Source organism: Cornus florida, unplaced genomic scaffold (genome assembly GCF_030987335.1).
Source record: "Cornus florida cultivar Cherokee Brave unplaced genomic scaffold, ASM3098733v1 CherokeeBrave_3.0.0_Hap2_Chr11, whole genome shotgun sequence".
Classification (NCBI taxonomy): domain Eukaryota; kingdom Viridiplantae; phylum Streptophyta; class Magnoliopsida; order Cornales; family Cornaceae; genus Cornus; species Cornus florida.
This window is the reverse complement of record NW_026775581.1, coordinates 28,739,331-28,756,274: the sequence shown is the minus strand read 5'-3', so window position 1 is coordinate 28,756,274 and position 16,944 is coordinate 28,739,331. Positions and strand designations below refer to the sequence as shown.

Below are 16,944 nucleotides of genomic sequence, written 5' to 3'. Positions count from 1 at the left end.
TTTAAAAGGGTAGTCTCGATATTATTTTTAATGTTTTAATTGCATTTTATTTATTTACTTGATTATTTGGCTATTTGATTACGTCTTTAATTGTTTTGGTTAATTAAATATTTTATTTGCATAAATGTTTTATTTTAATTGGTTGATTGCATTGATGTGGTTCGTTATTGTAATTAATTGTATATTAAATGATTAAATGTTTATTTTAGTTTATTTTATTTTATGGATATGGTTAGTAGTAATGGGCCAACTAATTAGGTCCCATGGACTACTTAGATAAGGGGTTTGATGGGTACAATAATTACCCATGGATATTTTATATGTATATATATTAAAGAAAAGTAATTTATTACTTAATATTATTGTAACTTAGTATTAATAATCTGATATATATATTTTATATATTTGTATAATAAGTGGTTGTGAGAAAAAGTTCTTTTTTCGAAGCCTTTTCACTCAGTTGAAAGGAGGGAGAGGAATGACCTAATGCATTGGTAAGGATATACAAAGATTATGTACGTAATATATTTTTAGTTACCTTTTTAATATTTTAATTTTATTATTGTCTTTTATTAAGTTGACTTAGATTGGGAAAAGGATTAGGGTTATTTTATTTAGCCTATAAATATATAACTATATGTGTATAGAAGGGGCTAAAATATATACGTGATATAATTTTAAAGAAAAAGGCAGAAGGTTTAGAGATAGAAAGAAGGAAGAGAGAGAGGAAGAAGGAATCAAATCCTTAAAAGCAAATTATATTTCTTCTCTTCTCCTTTGATTCATAATCTGTAAAAACCTAGATTAATTATAGGATGTGTAATTAAATTAATTGAACCTATTTGCATAATAAAATATGAATTTCACAGTATGTTTATATATGTAATGGGTTTGTATAGTTTTTACATGATTTAATGATATGATGTATGACCTGTGATTTAATTTGATGTAAAGATATTTATATGCTCTAAAATCAATTATGGAACACTCTAGGAAGTAAAATTAATGCTTAAGACCTGTAACAATGGAGGTTAAATGAAGCAGAGCTCGTCGAAAACGAATAAAATGAATGGCCGCATGCATCGGTCGACTGGTTTGGTATTTTGGTCGACCAAAGTGGTTCAGAGAAGTAGGATAGGTTGGTATTTCGGTCGACTGGTTTTGGGTTTCGGACAACCGAAATAGCTTTATCAGCCAATCGGTTTGGAACTTCGGTCGACCGTTTTGGCACAAGGATGGGTTTTGGTTCTGTGATGCAAATCTGTTATTACATGTTCTAAATTTGTTTAAAATAGATTCATGGAAGATTGGAATGCATAATTTAAATTATTATGCTAATGATTTGAATAATATGAATTTTTTATAAATTTGTATGTTGTTAATGGATGATTTAAATTGCTTAAAATTTAATCTAGGAATTTATGTGGATGCTATATGATCTTAATCATGAATTTGCAGTATAATATAATCATTTATATTATCAAATTTTATCATGCTTATATTCTAGAATTAATTGATGGATTGTTTTAATTATTTCATTAACTATTGGATTTTATGGATAGAATAGACTAGTATGAGATGGTGGCATTCCAGGGACGGATTAACTAAAAATGTTAAGTCCTACCTATTCGTATTTATAAGGGAACGGATTAACTAGAAAGTTAAATCCTACTTATTTTCATATCAGACCACTAAATAAATTGGATGACATACTGGATATTTATTTTATGGTTTCGATATGATGGACTTTATATATATTTAGTTATGAGCCATGCTATGAGCTTGTGTCTCAGCATCAGTGGTTAGGATGCATATATTGCCAGGGATGTGTAGCTAGATATAGTATAGTTGTGTGCCCTGGAAGGTCTAAGTACTCATGCCCACTATATGTGCATTTTGCATGTTGCCTACTATTCAGGTTGAGGCAATCCTATAGTCTAGTGAGGTTCCTTTAGTGTGTATATATACATATATGGGCTATTAGTTATTGTTGAATTAACTAGGATGTATATGAGTTCTGAGTCTCTGATTGGAATGTAGTAGATTAGAACTTATTTGTGGGCTTGACCACCATTATTTTTTAGGTGTTCGTCAGTTTCAGACTTAGGAATTGTTCGTGCTGAGTAGAGACAGTCTATTCACTCCTCTGACTCTATGTAGGATTTCCTTCTTTATGTTTTAGTTTTGGATTTTTAGTATTTCAGTTGGATTTTGGATTAGGGGTCCACATGATGGATTCTCAAGTTGTACTTTTAATTAATTACTGGTATAAGAGGATTTAGTTATTGGAGGTTGATTGTTGTATTAATTAATGGGGATTTATTATTTAGTATTCTTTCAGCTATTATTCTTTATTCTTAAATCTATTTTGTACTCTGTGCTTGTTAAATACTTTAATTGTTTGATATTCTCTCGGGTTTAGGCTTGGGCCTGATCAACCCATGTCTCGGATTTGAGGAGTATCGCAGATTGTAGTCAATCTCGGCTCGGTAAAGTCGATTAGCGGTTTTCTATGTGAGTTGGGTTGGACCGTGACAAGGGTCGAGATAGTGGTGCATTTCATACCATTTTTGCATCCATGTATATGGGATAGCTGTTAAGAATGTTGCCTTGAATTGATTATACTGTCTAACTGTTTTTTGCCGTTCCCGTGCATGACCCCGATTTCTCTTAACCGTTCTTTGGTTATTGACTCAAGGGAGCCCAAAGCCAATGTTTTAGGCATTTTCTACTGAGTCGTTGTGTTCACCCCTTATTTATCATTTTCAGGACATGGCAAGGAAATTGTAGAACATGCACCCCCCCAAGCTTTGAAGTAGATAGATAGACTTTTGATATCTTTTATAATATAATTGCATATACAATGAACAAATGTACATAACTTTATTCTTTTGTTAGTTTCAAGTAAAGGCTTTGTGATTATGGCCATGAAGACCTCATTGTTTTGTAAACTTATTCTTTTGGACATATATGAATGTTTTAAGATGATTTTGATTCACAAAAGATGTATGAATAATGTTATTTTGATGATTCAATGAAATGTTTAAAAGTTGATGATGTTCATGGAGTTTTATTTTCTTGTTTAGTTGCTTTAGGGTTGCATTTGAATTGGTTTGGAAAGTAAACATTTCGACCATTTCATCAATGGGCATCATCTAACCGGTTAGATAAGGGTATCTACCCAATTAGATGAATGGGCAGTGCTTAGATTTGATGGGCGTCTCCCATCTAACTGGGTAGATGGCCATCTACCCGGTTAGATGAATGGGCAGAAAGGGGGGTTAGATGGAATTATCTACTCGGTTAGATGGATTTTTAGCCAGATAGATGCTTCCATCTACCCGGTTAGATGAACTCTTCAGTTTTACACACCTATTGGACCATTCATCTACCTGATTAGATGAAATATTCTACTCGGGTAGATGAACTGATATTTACACCATTATGACCCCATATTTCAATATAATCACCTAAGTATCCCCAAACTTCAACCAAAGCATAAAATGACTATAGAAAATGACAGTTTTACCCCTGATGAGTTATGAAACCATAATAAATTTACCAAATGACTATTTTACCGTTATGGGCCCTAAACCATTATTTGACTACGGTAAATGATCGCTATACCCTTATGGACTCTAGAACTATTATAATGACATGAAATGATCGACCATAGTACTCATGTGTGACCTCGGGTTCGGGTAAGGACCCGGTTAGCGATTTGGACCCCCGAGTTTGGGTTATTATAGATATTTTCATTTTTAAAGAAGGTTTGAGTAAATTCCCAAACCACAGGGGAGGTTCGGGTAATTACTGTAAACTATAGGGGAGGTCCATGTAAATTACCCAATTGGAAAGCATATCAAGTCAAATTAGAAAGCAACAAGATCTTATATATTTTTTATTTTATTTTCACTCATGTAATTTGAATTTGAATTTTTTTGTTTTTCCCTGTCAGTTGTTCCATTCTAAACTTTATAAATAGGACAGAAGGATGTAGAAAGGGGGGTGACAAAATAGAGAGAGTATTGGAGGTTTTATATTGCTTTGCATCTTTCTTGTAATTCTTTTTTTCCATTCTATGAAAAGTATTTTTTTTTTTTTTCTATGTGTTGTTTTTTGTTTTGTTAGTCTGCTAGCTTAAACACCCCTTTTCAAGGGAGTGATGAAGCTACAATGACTGAAATATAAATAAATTTAGTTTAATTCTTGTATGAAATTTTCTCTTGAGAGTATTGATTTTATTCTTTTATTCTAGGTTTTTTATGTGAAATTTTTAGGGGAGGATTCTTTGTGTTTGCTAAGTAATGGTAATACAAAGAATGCCTACTTCTATTTGTATTTGTATTTTTTTTTTTTTTTTTTGCAACGCTGAAACAGATTAAATAAATTCTCTCATATAAGCCGTTGTTATCTAATATCATATTTTACTTCATCTTTCTAAGTTGTAATTAGACTGGTGAAGTAATTTGCTTGAGAAAAAAATTATCTAAGAAATATAAAAAATTATTTATATTGATTTATGGTGGTGGATTCTTTCCCTTGAGATTTTTCTATTATTTGATAATAAATTTTCAAATCTAATTTTTATTTTCATTATTCAAAATTTCAAATTTGTTTTTAAAGTATTTTTTTTTTTCCTCAAAGTTTGGTTTTGATTCCCCGAGTTTTAATTTTGAATGTATAATTCGATCATGTTTATTATTATATCATTTTTTATTAAGTATTTATAAATTTTTACACGAGGTCTAGAGAAACAACTTAAGAACCCAATAAAGTCAAAGCAATTTCTCCGAATGCTACCTTCGCTTTTGTGCAATTCATTCGTTTCTTTTTTGTAAAAATATCTGTTAAAGTGTTGGTAGGAAAAGATCTTTGGTTCGGGTTCATACGCTGGTCCGAGATTTTGTACACACCTATAATATATATGTGACAACTTCTTACAATATCAGAGCATAACTTAGGGATCGATCCAAACATGAAGATCCATTAACATGAAATTTTCTCAAGAAGAAGAGACACAAAATTACTACTCGATCAGTACAAACCTAGCTACGATATACTCCAATTTTTGCATATTAACCATTTCAAAATAATACATGAGAAATGAGATCTCAAACCAAAATTATATGGATGGATGGATGGATGGATGGATGGATATATACTTATATATATCAAAGATGACCTCGATCAGCATTCGGGAAGATCTTGAGGGGGAGGGAGCAACCACTGAGATGGGTCCGGACCATTGTATACTATCAAGCCGGTGGCAAGGCCCCATGAAGTATGTTCCTCGAGATGGCAATGTATGAACCATACTCCTGGATTGTCTGCCTTGAATCGGATCACTGCCCATCCCCCAATCGGAACTGCCACTGTGTTCCTTTCAGGAGGATCAACCAAATTGTATTGTCCCAAGTGCTTGGCAGAGTCGAAGTTTCCAAATCCCCTCCCAACAATGAAGAAGTTGTGACCATGGACATGGATTGGATGGTTCTCCACGTTAAGAAAACTCGTATCCTGGAACACTATCTCCAACTTGGTGCCATAAGGCACTGCCAAGAGCTTCGTACCAAACTCGGCATTCATATTTTCCGTCAAGGGATCCACGCCTGTATAGTCAAATGTTCTTGGCGGCTTCTCTGGGAAACCGGTGGAGTAAGGACCGGTGGTGAGGTTACGGTAATAGCCTTCCAGTAATGACATGGGTGGACGGATGAATGATTGGTTGTTCATTGAAGCATAGAATCTCTTCCCATTGTAGCCTTTGCAAGTTTGGTTAGCAGTACAGTCTTGAAGATTAAGACTTATAGCTATGATCACTCGCTTGTCCACCATTTTGGGCACGTTACAAGGGTACTGAGCAGATGCAAGGCTTCGAAGCTTGTCTGCGAATTGAGTGGCAAAGGCAGTATCTTCCATTCGAGGAAGGTTGTGAGGCATAGTAATAGTAGTAGCAGTAGTAGTTTTTTTGGTGCTCATTGTTGTGTTGTGTTTGTACTTGAAGAAGCCGATTGTAGTAGAATTATCGAAGGGGAAAACAGAAGTGAGATATGGCCTGGCTGCCATTGCAAATGTGGGTGCATGAGAGGAATATTGATGATTTGTATTGAGAAGGACATTGGTGGTTTGTCCAGGAGCGATCATTACGGCTGTGGTTATAAAGGGTTTTGTGTAAACTGCATCAATCTCTACAACAGTCAATGTATGGTTGGCCACTGCGAAGAAGAGCTCATCATTGAGTGCTGCGTTAATGAGTCTAAGCAAGTAGGTTTTGCCATGCTCCACAGTCTGGATAAAAGTATCTGCATGCGCCATTGATTTTTATTGAGAATTAGGGGTAGTGAATTAAACTACAGATTCTAATGTCAAAATTAAGGGACTGGTATAGGTAGTCCACTATTTTAATTATATGATATATATATATATATATATATAGACCTTTGTTAGAGCAAGGGTAGAGTGGTCCTGGCAAGCCATTAATGGTGTAAGCATCTGAAGAATTTGGCCCTCCCCCATACATCATCATTTCATTTTCCACTGCGTCTATATCTGCATTCCACCATTCACCTGTATTCACAACACAATAAAAGTACACACACAAACACAAGCTTCTCATGTGATGTTCAATAGGCATGGCCTAATCAAATGAAAGAACAAAAAATAAAAGACAAGTCCTCTAATTACCAAATATAATGGGTATTTGAGCTTCAAATAGTGGTGGAGAGAATGGGTAGGGCATGCGTGGGTAGATAATGAAGGCACCATGGACTGAAGCTCGTTGCCATGAGAGATGGGCATGCCAAAGAAGAGTTCCCCTCTGGTTGATCACACTGAACTTGTAAGTATAGGACTGCCCTCCTCTGATGGGGCATTGTGTAACATAAGCTGGACCATCCGCCCATCCTGTTCTTAGCTGCCTTATTCCATGCCTTTGTACAAACAAAACATGCATATATGTTAGGCCCATGTATACACAAAAAAATGCATATATTTTTGGGGACACTGAAGTTATATTCGGCAGCATAAAATTGGAGTTTTGAATTGAAATTGGATAAAAGTAACTAATTAACAAAATTGAACTAAAATTTTCTCTAATTCTACCAATTCCATTTCCAAAGCTTCAATTCTATTCAGCCAAATACAACCTGATATCAGTCCAAATTGTTAATATGAGAGATTGGTAAGGCTGCGCTGAGTAATGCTCAAAACTTATTCAATGTTTTTCTTCCAACGTAAAAGTGGCTCAATGTTGCAACAACATTTCAAGTACAATTTGAAAACAATTAAACAATTTATTATTGCTAAACTATTTGTGAGTCACGGTCACAATAACGATACTTAAATTGGGATGGAGGGAGTACTTAGGGAATCAGAAGTGGGAGAATTTGAGTCTCAGCCTTTGGAGACTAATTTATTTAACAGAGATAGTTTATTACTTAGAGCAAACTTCTTTTCTTTTTTAGGTCCTTTTTTTTTTAATTAAAAATTGGAGAGAGAGGGAGATGACTAATCATATATGGAAGGTAATCATATAATTTAAAAAAATAATAAAAAATTTATTAATAAGTAATAGTAAAGTTAGGATTACAAGTGTTATTCCTTTTAAATGAGAGTCTACATTTATCTCCTCCCTTAAATATTTTGAAATTATTTTATTTAATAAAATATCGACCATGAGGGCCGCCTCTTTGATGATCTAGCTCTCCTCATCATCATTTAGATATTTTGGATGATACCATCATTTAGTTGATAGATAAAATCACGAGCTCATCGTAGACTTGCTCTTATTTGTTTTTAATCACATGAATACATGCTTATACAATTGGTAGGTTGGTAGGTCGTTCTCTTATCAATATCTTCTCTTGTGCTTCGATCTGTACAATGATCTTATGTTGGTCCAAATCTAAGTTACACAATTTTTTCTAATACGTGTTGTTCGCACCTTATAAATATACTCCCGTTTTCACTCCTCGGGCGCGCTCTCACTCATTTTTATTTTGTATGCCTTAAATTTTTTTATTTCACATAAGATACTCTCAAATTTGTTCCAACTCTAACTTTCGTTCTATTTGACTTAGGCCCAAACTCTCTCCAATACTCATAGTGTAGGTAGCTAAAAAATATTTTGATTTGGTTGTTATCATTTGAAGCGATTTGAATATAAAAAACAAAAGGGGGCCAAAGGGAAGTTAAATGAATATAATACGGAATTTTCAAATGAAGATGCTTTCAGGTTCCCTGGTGTTTCTAGTGTGACCACTGTATGTGTGTATATATCTACACACATGCGTAGTATATGTCTATAAAAATATATAATAGTGTAGCTATTATACAAAGATTCTTTAGAGTCTAGTCTAATGAGATATATATATATATATATATATATATATATATATATATATATTTGTGTGAAAGATTTCACAAACTATTCAGAAAAAAAAAAAAAATTAATTGATTTGACAAACATAAATAGTCTATATATATATATATATATACACACACACAACAGTCCAGAAAACATGTGTAGAGTGTATATAAAAAAACAAAGATATAAAATAATAATAATAATAATTGGGATTCAAAAAACTTGTGAATCTAATTTTTCTTCTTCTTCTTGCTCTTTAATTGCATGGTGAGTCAGTAATTACATAACAAAAAGATAAAATATACTAATAACAAAAAGAAAAGCATATATGTACAAAAAAATTTAATAATAATCCAGTTGGTTAACACTAGTTTGACTAGGAAATATGATAATATATAGTACAGAAAAATAATTTACACTCACTAATAGTAATAATTAAATGTTTGTGTAACAAAAAAAAACACTCACCAATGGATAGTAGTGTTCCTGGCAACGCTGTTAGTGACCTTAATCTCAACACTATCACCTTCTTGAACAGCTATGTTTGGCCCTGGATACTCCCCGTTCACTGTTAGCAGTGCTTTTGTATGGCACAAACGGGTTACATTTTTCCATTCAACCTGAAATTAATTCAGCAAATCCCATAATATATGTTTTTCTTTTTCTTTTTCTTTTTCTTATCGGTACCTTGCAAGAAACTCAACCACTCACCCATTGTGCACCTATGGGCTTTATAACTCTGCGTTTTCTACTTAGAAAGGTGAGCAAGACAAAAGTATACAATACCCAGAGTAATTACTATATGGTACCTCTAACCAATGCACAATCGTACTTCTTAAAAACTCCTCATTTCTAGTATGCAAGACAAATTGAGAGTTTCATTAGCCAGAGGAACTAACAGTTAGTTCTCCCAGATATTGTATACTTTCGCGCGACCATGTACCACTAAATTACAACATTAGTGATATATATATATATATATATATATATATATATATATATATATATATTGTTGGGTTTGTGGCTCAAAATTTGTGTGTCGAAAATTAGTTTCCTTTTTTGTTTTGGAAGCTGCGAGAAATAGTTTCCTGATTGGTTTTGGAATCCAGAAGACTTGGGGAAAAAGATTAAAGATTTGGGAAAAAAGTTATACCTACTATTTTAAAGTTGAAGATAGATATAGTAACTCTTTGTAGGTAAGTTGATCCTTATCCAACAAGAAATTGGATTTGAGGAATACTTGTCTAACAAGGAATTGAGTTTTGAAAACTCTATAAATAGAGATGGGTATGAAGGGTTTAGAGAGAGAGAGAAAAGATGTGGGGGGTTTAAGGATGAGTGTTGTGAGGAGAGGGGAGAGTATATGTAATTCCCGAATGTATACATGTAGCCTTAAAAGAGATAATGAGTGAGTGAGTGGGGTTTTGACATGTGGTTGTATATTCTCTTCCTTGATTCATAATAGTGAATTTCTTTCTCCCATGGATGTAACCCTAGAGTTGGGTGAACCATGTAAAATATTATGTTGTGCGTGAATGTGTATGATTGTTATCTCTATATATGCTTGTGTTAATGTGATATGATGATGCTTCCGCTGTGTGTGATAAAGGAGGGATTTAACTCTCAACAACAGCCGACTGTTGAGTGGGTTGGAGGGAGTTAATTATCCCCAACAACTGGTATTAGAGCCGATGGTGGGTCAGAGCCTGTGATTGGTCTTGAAGATCAGTAGAAGAAGATTGCTGCGAAGTTTGTCAGAGTAGAGAATGATAGTGAGGTGCTATGGAGATTCAATCAAAGTTGATGATAACACGAAGGTACGAAGAAGGTGATGGTGTGAAGCCCATGAGGAACAAGTTTTGTGACAAGCCAGAGGATGCTCGTTTTCAAGATGGGGCAAAGGTGATAGAGGTGAATCCCACGAGGAACAAGTTTTGAGGACAAGTCAAGAGTGGGTGTTAGTTTTTAAGATGGGGCAAGGGGTATGAAGAATGAAGGGGTTTGCTCTGAGCCCGATAAAGAGCAAAGGGGAGTATGAAGAGTGAAGATGAGAGGTTTGTTGCTTTGGCTAGAAAAGCAATTGATGAAGATGAGTTGAAGATTGGTGGGTTGCCATGCGTGAGCAACTGAACACTAATGGGGTGGATAGAGAAGATAGAAGAAAAAATGAAGAATGATGAATTTGAGAAAAGGTGGAGATTGATAGAGTGTTTCTCAAGTTCATCATAGTGCTTTATTTGAGGTGGAAAAATCTTCAGTTGAAGTGGAGTTATGAAGAGAAACTTATTCAAGGTGGAGCTATGGAGAAGTACATGAAGATTGAATTTTGAGCCAAGGTGGAGATTGTTGGGTTTGTGGCTGAAAATTTGTGTGCAGAAAATTAGTTTCCTTTTTTGTTTTGGAAGCTGCGAGAAATAGTTTCCTGATTGGTTTTGGAATCCAGAAGACTTGGGAAAAAAGGATAAAGATTTGGGAAAGAAGTTATATCTACTATTTTAGAGTTGAAGATGGATATGGTAACTCCTTGTAGGTAAGTTGATCCTTGTCCAACAAGAAATTAGATTTGAGGAATACTTGTCCAACAAGGAATTGAGTTTTGAAGACTCTATAAATAGAAATGGGTATGAGGGGTTTAGAGATAGAGAGAGAAGAGAGAAAAGGCGTAAGGGGTTTAAGGATGAGTGTTGTGAGGAGAGGGGAGAGTATATGTAATTCCCGAGTGTATACATGTAGCCTCAAAAGAGATAATGAGTGAGTGAGTGGGGTTTTGACATGTGGTTGTATATTCTCTTCCTTGATTCATAATAGTGAAATTCCTCTCTCCCTTGGACGTAACCCTAGAGTTGGATGAATCATGTAAAATATTGTGTTGTGCGTAGATGTATATGATTATTATCTCTATATATGCTTATGTTAATATGATGTGATGATACTTTCGCTGTGTATGATGAAGGAGGGATTTAACTCTCAATAACAGCCAACCGTTGAGTGGATTGGAGGGAGTTAATTATCCCCAACATATATATATATATATATATATATATATATATATATGAAATTCACTGTTTGAAATTTTCAATAAATGTTGTAAATATATATATGAAAAATGGTGTACTGGAGGAGAAAACTTTCTTGCGTAAATATACATATGAAAAATGGAGTACTGGAGGAGAAAATTTTCTTGGGTCATTGTAACGGGCACATCCAACCATTCATTATCATGCGTGTAATATACATGCGAAATGTGCCTGTTGACAATGCAATGTGCATAAAGAAGTTTTTCTCGTTCCACAGAGTATTTCGATTCATGTTGGGGTGCTTGTGTATTGTATAAAACTAGATAGAGAGTGCTTACAATGAATTGAAAACGCCGTGTGGTGGTGAGTGATGAGGACGGTAGAAACCCAGCAAGTACAAGTATTCCAAACAACAAATAGCATCGCCCCATTATATCACCTCCTCAACTGCCAAAAACTTTCTATATGGATACCGACCCCCTCACTCAGAATCCCAATATATATAGGCTGAAGTTAAAAATTTGTTATATATATTTTCTTGTGTAATATATTATATATACCTATGCATATGTCTATATATATATAGATAATTGTCACCATTTTTTTGTTTGTTTGTTTTTCCCTATATGGATTTTGTAAATAATGACAGAAAGGAATATATATTAAGGAAAAATGAACATTGCGACAGAACCTTTTATTTGAATGGCATTTGTTTGAATGCATGGCTGCCGATCGAGATTCTTCATTAAGCTGATAAAATATCCAAATAAAAAACAATTAAGAGGAGGCCCATCATCTTCAATCCAAACAGTATTTGAATATATATATATATATAGTATTTGTCAGCTTCTTATTGAATTATGTTGTTATTCAAGGCACTTTTTGAATTTGTAGTAACGTCAAAAATATTGGTGGGTTGGTAACGGTCTGAATCCAAACAAACTTTGGATGAATTGGTATCTTTTATAATTTGCTGGCTTATTTATAGGGAATTTTATTCGGTATCGTAGCCATCACCAAACAAAGGTTAACTACATATAAATAGATCATGCTATTATTATTATTATTATTATTATTATTTATTATTATTATTATTTTTTTGGAAGATTAAGCAAACTCACGTATTCATGTCTCTAACGAGACTCAAACCCCAACCTCCCTTTAAGAAAGATGAATTTGTACTAGCTGAGCTATTGCTTGAATAATGTTATCATCATATGAAATGTACGGATTAAAAGGAGGCTTATTGACTTAGGTATAGATGGTTCTACATCTTTTGCCAACCGGCCTCCACCACCTCCACTACTTGTCGGTCTCCACTGCGTGCCACCTCCTCTATTTTCAAGCCCTAATATTTTACATCCAATCATTAGAGATGATTCAAACCCTCACATTCGTTGTCTGTCATCTCTATTGCAACCCCATTTCTAGAATGACTAGAGGCCAACCAATTAATAAATACACATAACTCTAGTGGCATTCAAAATTTTGAGATTTATCACTACCTGTTGCAATCTGAAGCCAAATTGATTTCATTGGTTAATTGTTTAGCTTCTTTTGTAACGGATTGCAATATGAAGGGTTGGAATAAAAAATCTTAAAGGTATGAGGAAAAAAAAAAAAAAAAAAAAAAAAATCTTTTTGTTTGGATGATCCGTAAAAAGATCCAAACAATTTTTATTAATTATTTTTAAAAAAATTTGACACATGACATAATTTTATTAATCCATGTAAGCATAGAAAGACATTCCTAGCTAATCTTACAAAGGATACCTTTTTTTTTTTTTGGGAAGGTCGAATCCCCTTTTTTTTTGGCAACTAATAAAGACTCTAGCTTTTCCATACATATTGATTCAGGCAACATTACTGTTATGAATGTATTCAGGTTGGAACCTTTTATGTATTCTTTATATTATATTATATTACGACATACATACATACATACATACATACGCTTTATATGTGGATCATTAATATTGTAAGTTTTAGTCAAATAATATGAATGTAATGTAAATTTTAGTCAAATAATATGGTGGAATTTAATCTATGGGAGGTTTCCACAAAAAATATAAAAATTAAAATTACAATTTAGAGATAAAGGAAAGTTTGATAAGTAATAAATATTAAAATAAAAAGTTACCTAATTATTTATACATTTATATATATGTGTGTGTGTACATATGTGAATCAATATAGGAAAAAAAAATTTAAAACTTAAAAGGATATTTTTATCTTAAAAAATGCATATTTTTAGTGTCCTATTAAATAAGGAGACAATGAATTAATAAATTTAAAAATAGCCAATAGGAACAGCAATGTAAAAGGCCACTCTAATTTTTTTTTTTTTTGGGTAAATTATTGTGAATACTTCTATTGTAAGATAGATTTATATGTGCGTGCATATATGTATGGATATTATGTATGTGTATGTATATATTTATATGTGCGTGCGTGTGTGTGTGTTATACATTTGGTTGGATTTTTAAATTGGAGATTCCAACTTAACAAAGACAAAAGATATCCACTGCTAGTTTGAGACACTAACTGAATAGATGATCTACCTCCTATATATATATATAGTGTCTCAAACTAGCAGTGGATATCTTTTGTCTTAAATAGATGATCTACCTCCTATATATATATATATATATATAGTAGGTAGATCATCTATTCAGTTAGTGTCTCAAATTAGCAGTGGATATCTTTTGTCTTTGTTAAGTTGGAATCTCCAATTTAACAATATATATATATATACAGGAGGTAGATCATCTATTCAGTTAGTGTCTCAAACTAGCAGTGGATATCTTTTGCCTTTGTTAAGTTGGAATCTCCAATTTAACAATCCTACCAAATGTATTAAAGTAGCTAATGATACAAAAGTAAAAACAAATTTAAAGATTACAATGCCGTGCATGAAGATAGGAAAATTCCAAGAACATGTTTCGATATGGAAATTTTTTGTACCAGAAGGAGAAGATGCTCATTTGTCCTTCCCCCAAGTAGTGGTTATTAATTAGAAGATTTTAACTTTCATTTGTACTATTGTAAAAGATAAGCATACGATGTCAAAGATTTACACAATTTGTGATAGTGAGAAGTTTTAGATTACATATATATTAGGGTTTAGGATTTCTTGCACGACACACCTTACATATCCCTTTACCAACCCACATATGTATGGATTAGTCCTTCACCGACAGAAAAATATTGCAATCAGTTTGATAATAATTGAGTGAGTAACATTGTTTCTTCAGCCCGAATCAAGAAATCCCTTAGATATGATGAAAAATGGATCTTGTTCCATGGAGACCTACGGAGGTATGTAATGGATGTTTCGACTCTCGGTGAGTTAATTGAGTGGCACGGATGTTGAGTGAGTCTCAAGATAAGGGATGGTGGCCAGTTTTAGCTGGATGGTGCAGGATTGCACGATAAGGCAGATAGTGTGTGGTCGTTAAAGCGTTCGGTTGTTTGCGGATGAGGTAGTGGATGGTGAGTACAATGTTACCCTGTGTATTGCATCCTAGAATTTGAAAGATGTAGATAGGAGTTGTATTCCAGTTATGGCTGGAGTATCGGGAGGTAGTACTTGTTGTTTGAGGATTCAAAGAGATAGACTGTTGATTAGAATTATTGGGACGAGAGTGCTATCATAAGTTTAGCTGGTAGCTCTATTTGATATTTGTCGGGGCCAAGGCTGTTCTAATGGATAGTGAAGAGAAGAAGTAATGATGTTGAAGCTAGAATGTGAAGTTTCCTTGATTAGGCGTGTAGATTGTTGATCTTGGGAGGAGTGGTTCGAGTAACCCGTTAAGTATTAGCGATTAATTGTAATGTTTCCAAAATTTTCCATTTTCCAATTTCTGGAATTTTCTGTTTTTCGAGCGTATTTTCATCTTTTCTCGTTTTGTGTATTTTCAATTTTTCGGCCCGGACGGTCCCTTGTGGGACTCGTTACCAGAATTTGTCATGTACGGGAGTATTGGTTGGGTCCAATTGCATCATGTTCATTTTTATTTAATGTGTTGCATGTGGTTGTGATTTAATATGTGATTATATATATATTTTGTGGTAGGAATAAAAAGGGAAAAGAAAATTTTTATTAATAAAAGGTGGGACCCACCATTTTATTTAAGAAAAAGGGGCAAGAGGCCAATTTTTGACCTCATTTCTTCACCCTCTCTCTCTCTACGGGTCTCTCTCTCTCTCTCAATTCCTTTTTCTTTTTCTTTGTCCTTAAAGCTTTAAATCATGATTTCTCTTAAACCATTGAGAGATTTTTGATGCCGTTTGCGACAAATTAAAGAGCGCATCGAGATCTACAATTTAATCAGAGCAATTCTTTGTTTGGTGCACACAAAGAATTTCGTGATCTAGGACACAAATTGGGGGTTTTTGCTTGTCTTGAGGTAGGAGTTCCTAATTCCTAATTTCTTGTTCTCTTGTGAATTTTCTTTCAAAATTTGATGTCAAGCATGCTTAATTTAAGTTGATTGCCCTTAAAATGATGTAATTGTTGTATTTGAAGTTTATGATTATATGTATTGATGGAATTATGTGATAAGCATGCCTAAATGTTAATTTTCATGCTTGTGGTGTTTATAAGTTTTCTAGAAATTGCTATGAAGAAGCATGTAAAATTGTGTAGTGTAAATTTCCTTTATTTTCATATTATTGGAAAAGTATGTAACATGCATTCATGGCATTGGGCATGAAAGAAAAGGGAAAAGGAATTTGAAGTGAATAAAAAAGGGGTTTTTTGGAAAAATATTTGAGAAAAGGATTTTGTGAAAACTCGGACGCCAAGGGGGTACAGAGGGTTCATGGCGTTAATGTAGCCTAGAGGGAACTAGAGAGATCGCCCTAGTGTAGTTGAGCTATTTGGGCCCTAAATGACACCACGGGGTTACCAAGGGTCAAAGACAGTAGCCAATCCCTCTCTCGTGTCGCCAAGGGGATACTAAGAGACGGGTTACGTTAACGGTTTGAAAAGTGAAGAATTGAAGTGAATTAGATATGGAGAGCGACATACATAGCGTCGCATTTGATGGCACAACATTATTTATTTTGATTTTGGAATTAATGTTGTACTCCTTCAGGGTAAAGCATGACCCTTATCCTCTATCCCTATTTATTATTTGAATTCACAAGGACACAAGATGTGCGTCTTAGGTATTACCTACTGAGCAATTTTGCTCATCCCTTCATATTTAACATTTTTCAAGGCTCGGAAAGGATGTAGTGGATGCCAACCTTTCACAGGCATAAGGAGGAATATAAATCCATTTTTGACATCTTTTGTCTATTTGCCATTCTTTTGTAAAGTCTCAAATCTTTGTAAAGTATATTCGTTTTGAAAATCATGGCCATGTATTGTAATTGTAACTCTTAATGGTAATTTGATACAAATTGAGACTATGTAATTATTTCAGGATGAATAGGGAATCAAGTGTATCTTGACCAATTAATGGTGTCTTTCAATTGTATAATGTCATGCCTTGTTGTCGTGGTTTCGGAACTTGATCCCATAATAGGTCCAGTATAAGGTTGGCTCACAAC

General features: G+C 33.8%; 1 protein-coding gene across 1 annotated transcript; it reads right to left on the bottom strand.

Annotated features, from left to right (window-relative positions):
* Nucleotides 1-5,190: 5,190 nt before the first annotated feature.
* On the bottom strand, nt 5,191-11,816 carry LOC132280920 (laccase-1-like). Its single transcript, XM_059782673.1, has 5 exons — nt 11,724-11,816; nt 8,837-8,988; nt 6,688-6,932; nt 6,442-6,570; nt 5,191-6,305 (listed from the first exon to the last, which is right to left on the bottom strand). The coding sequence occupies exons 1-5, from the start codon at nt 11,814-11,816 to the stop codon at nt 5,191-5,193; spliced, it is 1,734 nt and encodes a 577-aa protein (XP_059638656.1).
* Nucleotides 11,817-16,944: the final 5,128 nt, after the last annotated feature.

What these genes read in the sequence shown, in the direction of transcription:
- LOC132280920 (XM_059782673.1), bottom strand. Translation starts at nt 11,816, where the DNA reads ATGGGGCGATGCTATTTGTTGTTTGGAATACTTGTACTTGCTGGGTTT. An exon ending in CACGGCGTTTTCAATTCATT is followed by an intron (nt 8,989 to 11,723) that starts GTAAGCACTCTC and finishes AATTAATTTCAG; the next exon opens with GTTGAATGGAAAAATGTAAC. An exon ending in TCAAATACCCATTATATTTG is followed by an intron (nt 6,571 to 6,687) that starts GTAATTAGAGGA and finishes TTGTGAATACAG; the next exon opens with GTGAATGGTGGAATGCAGAT.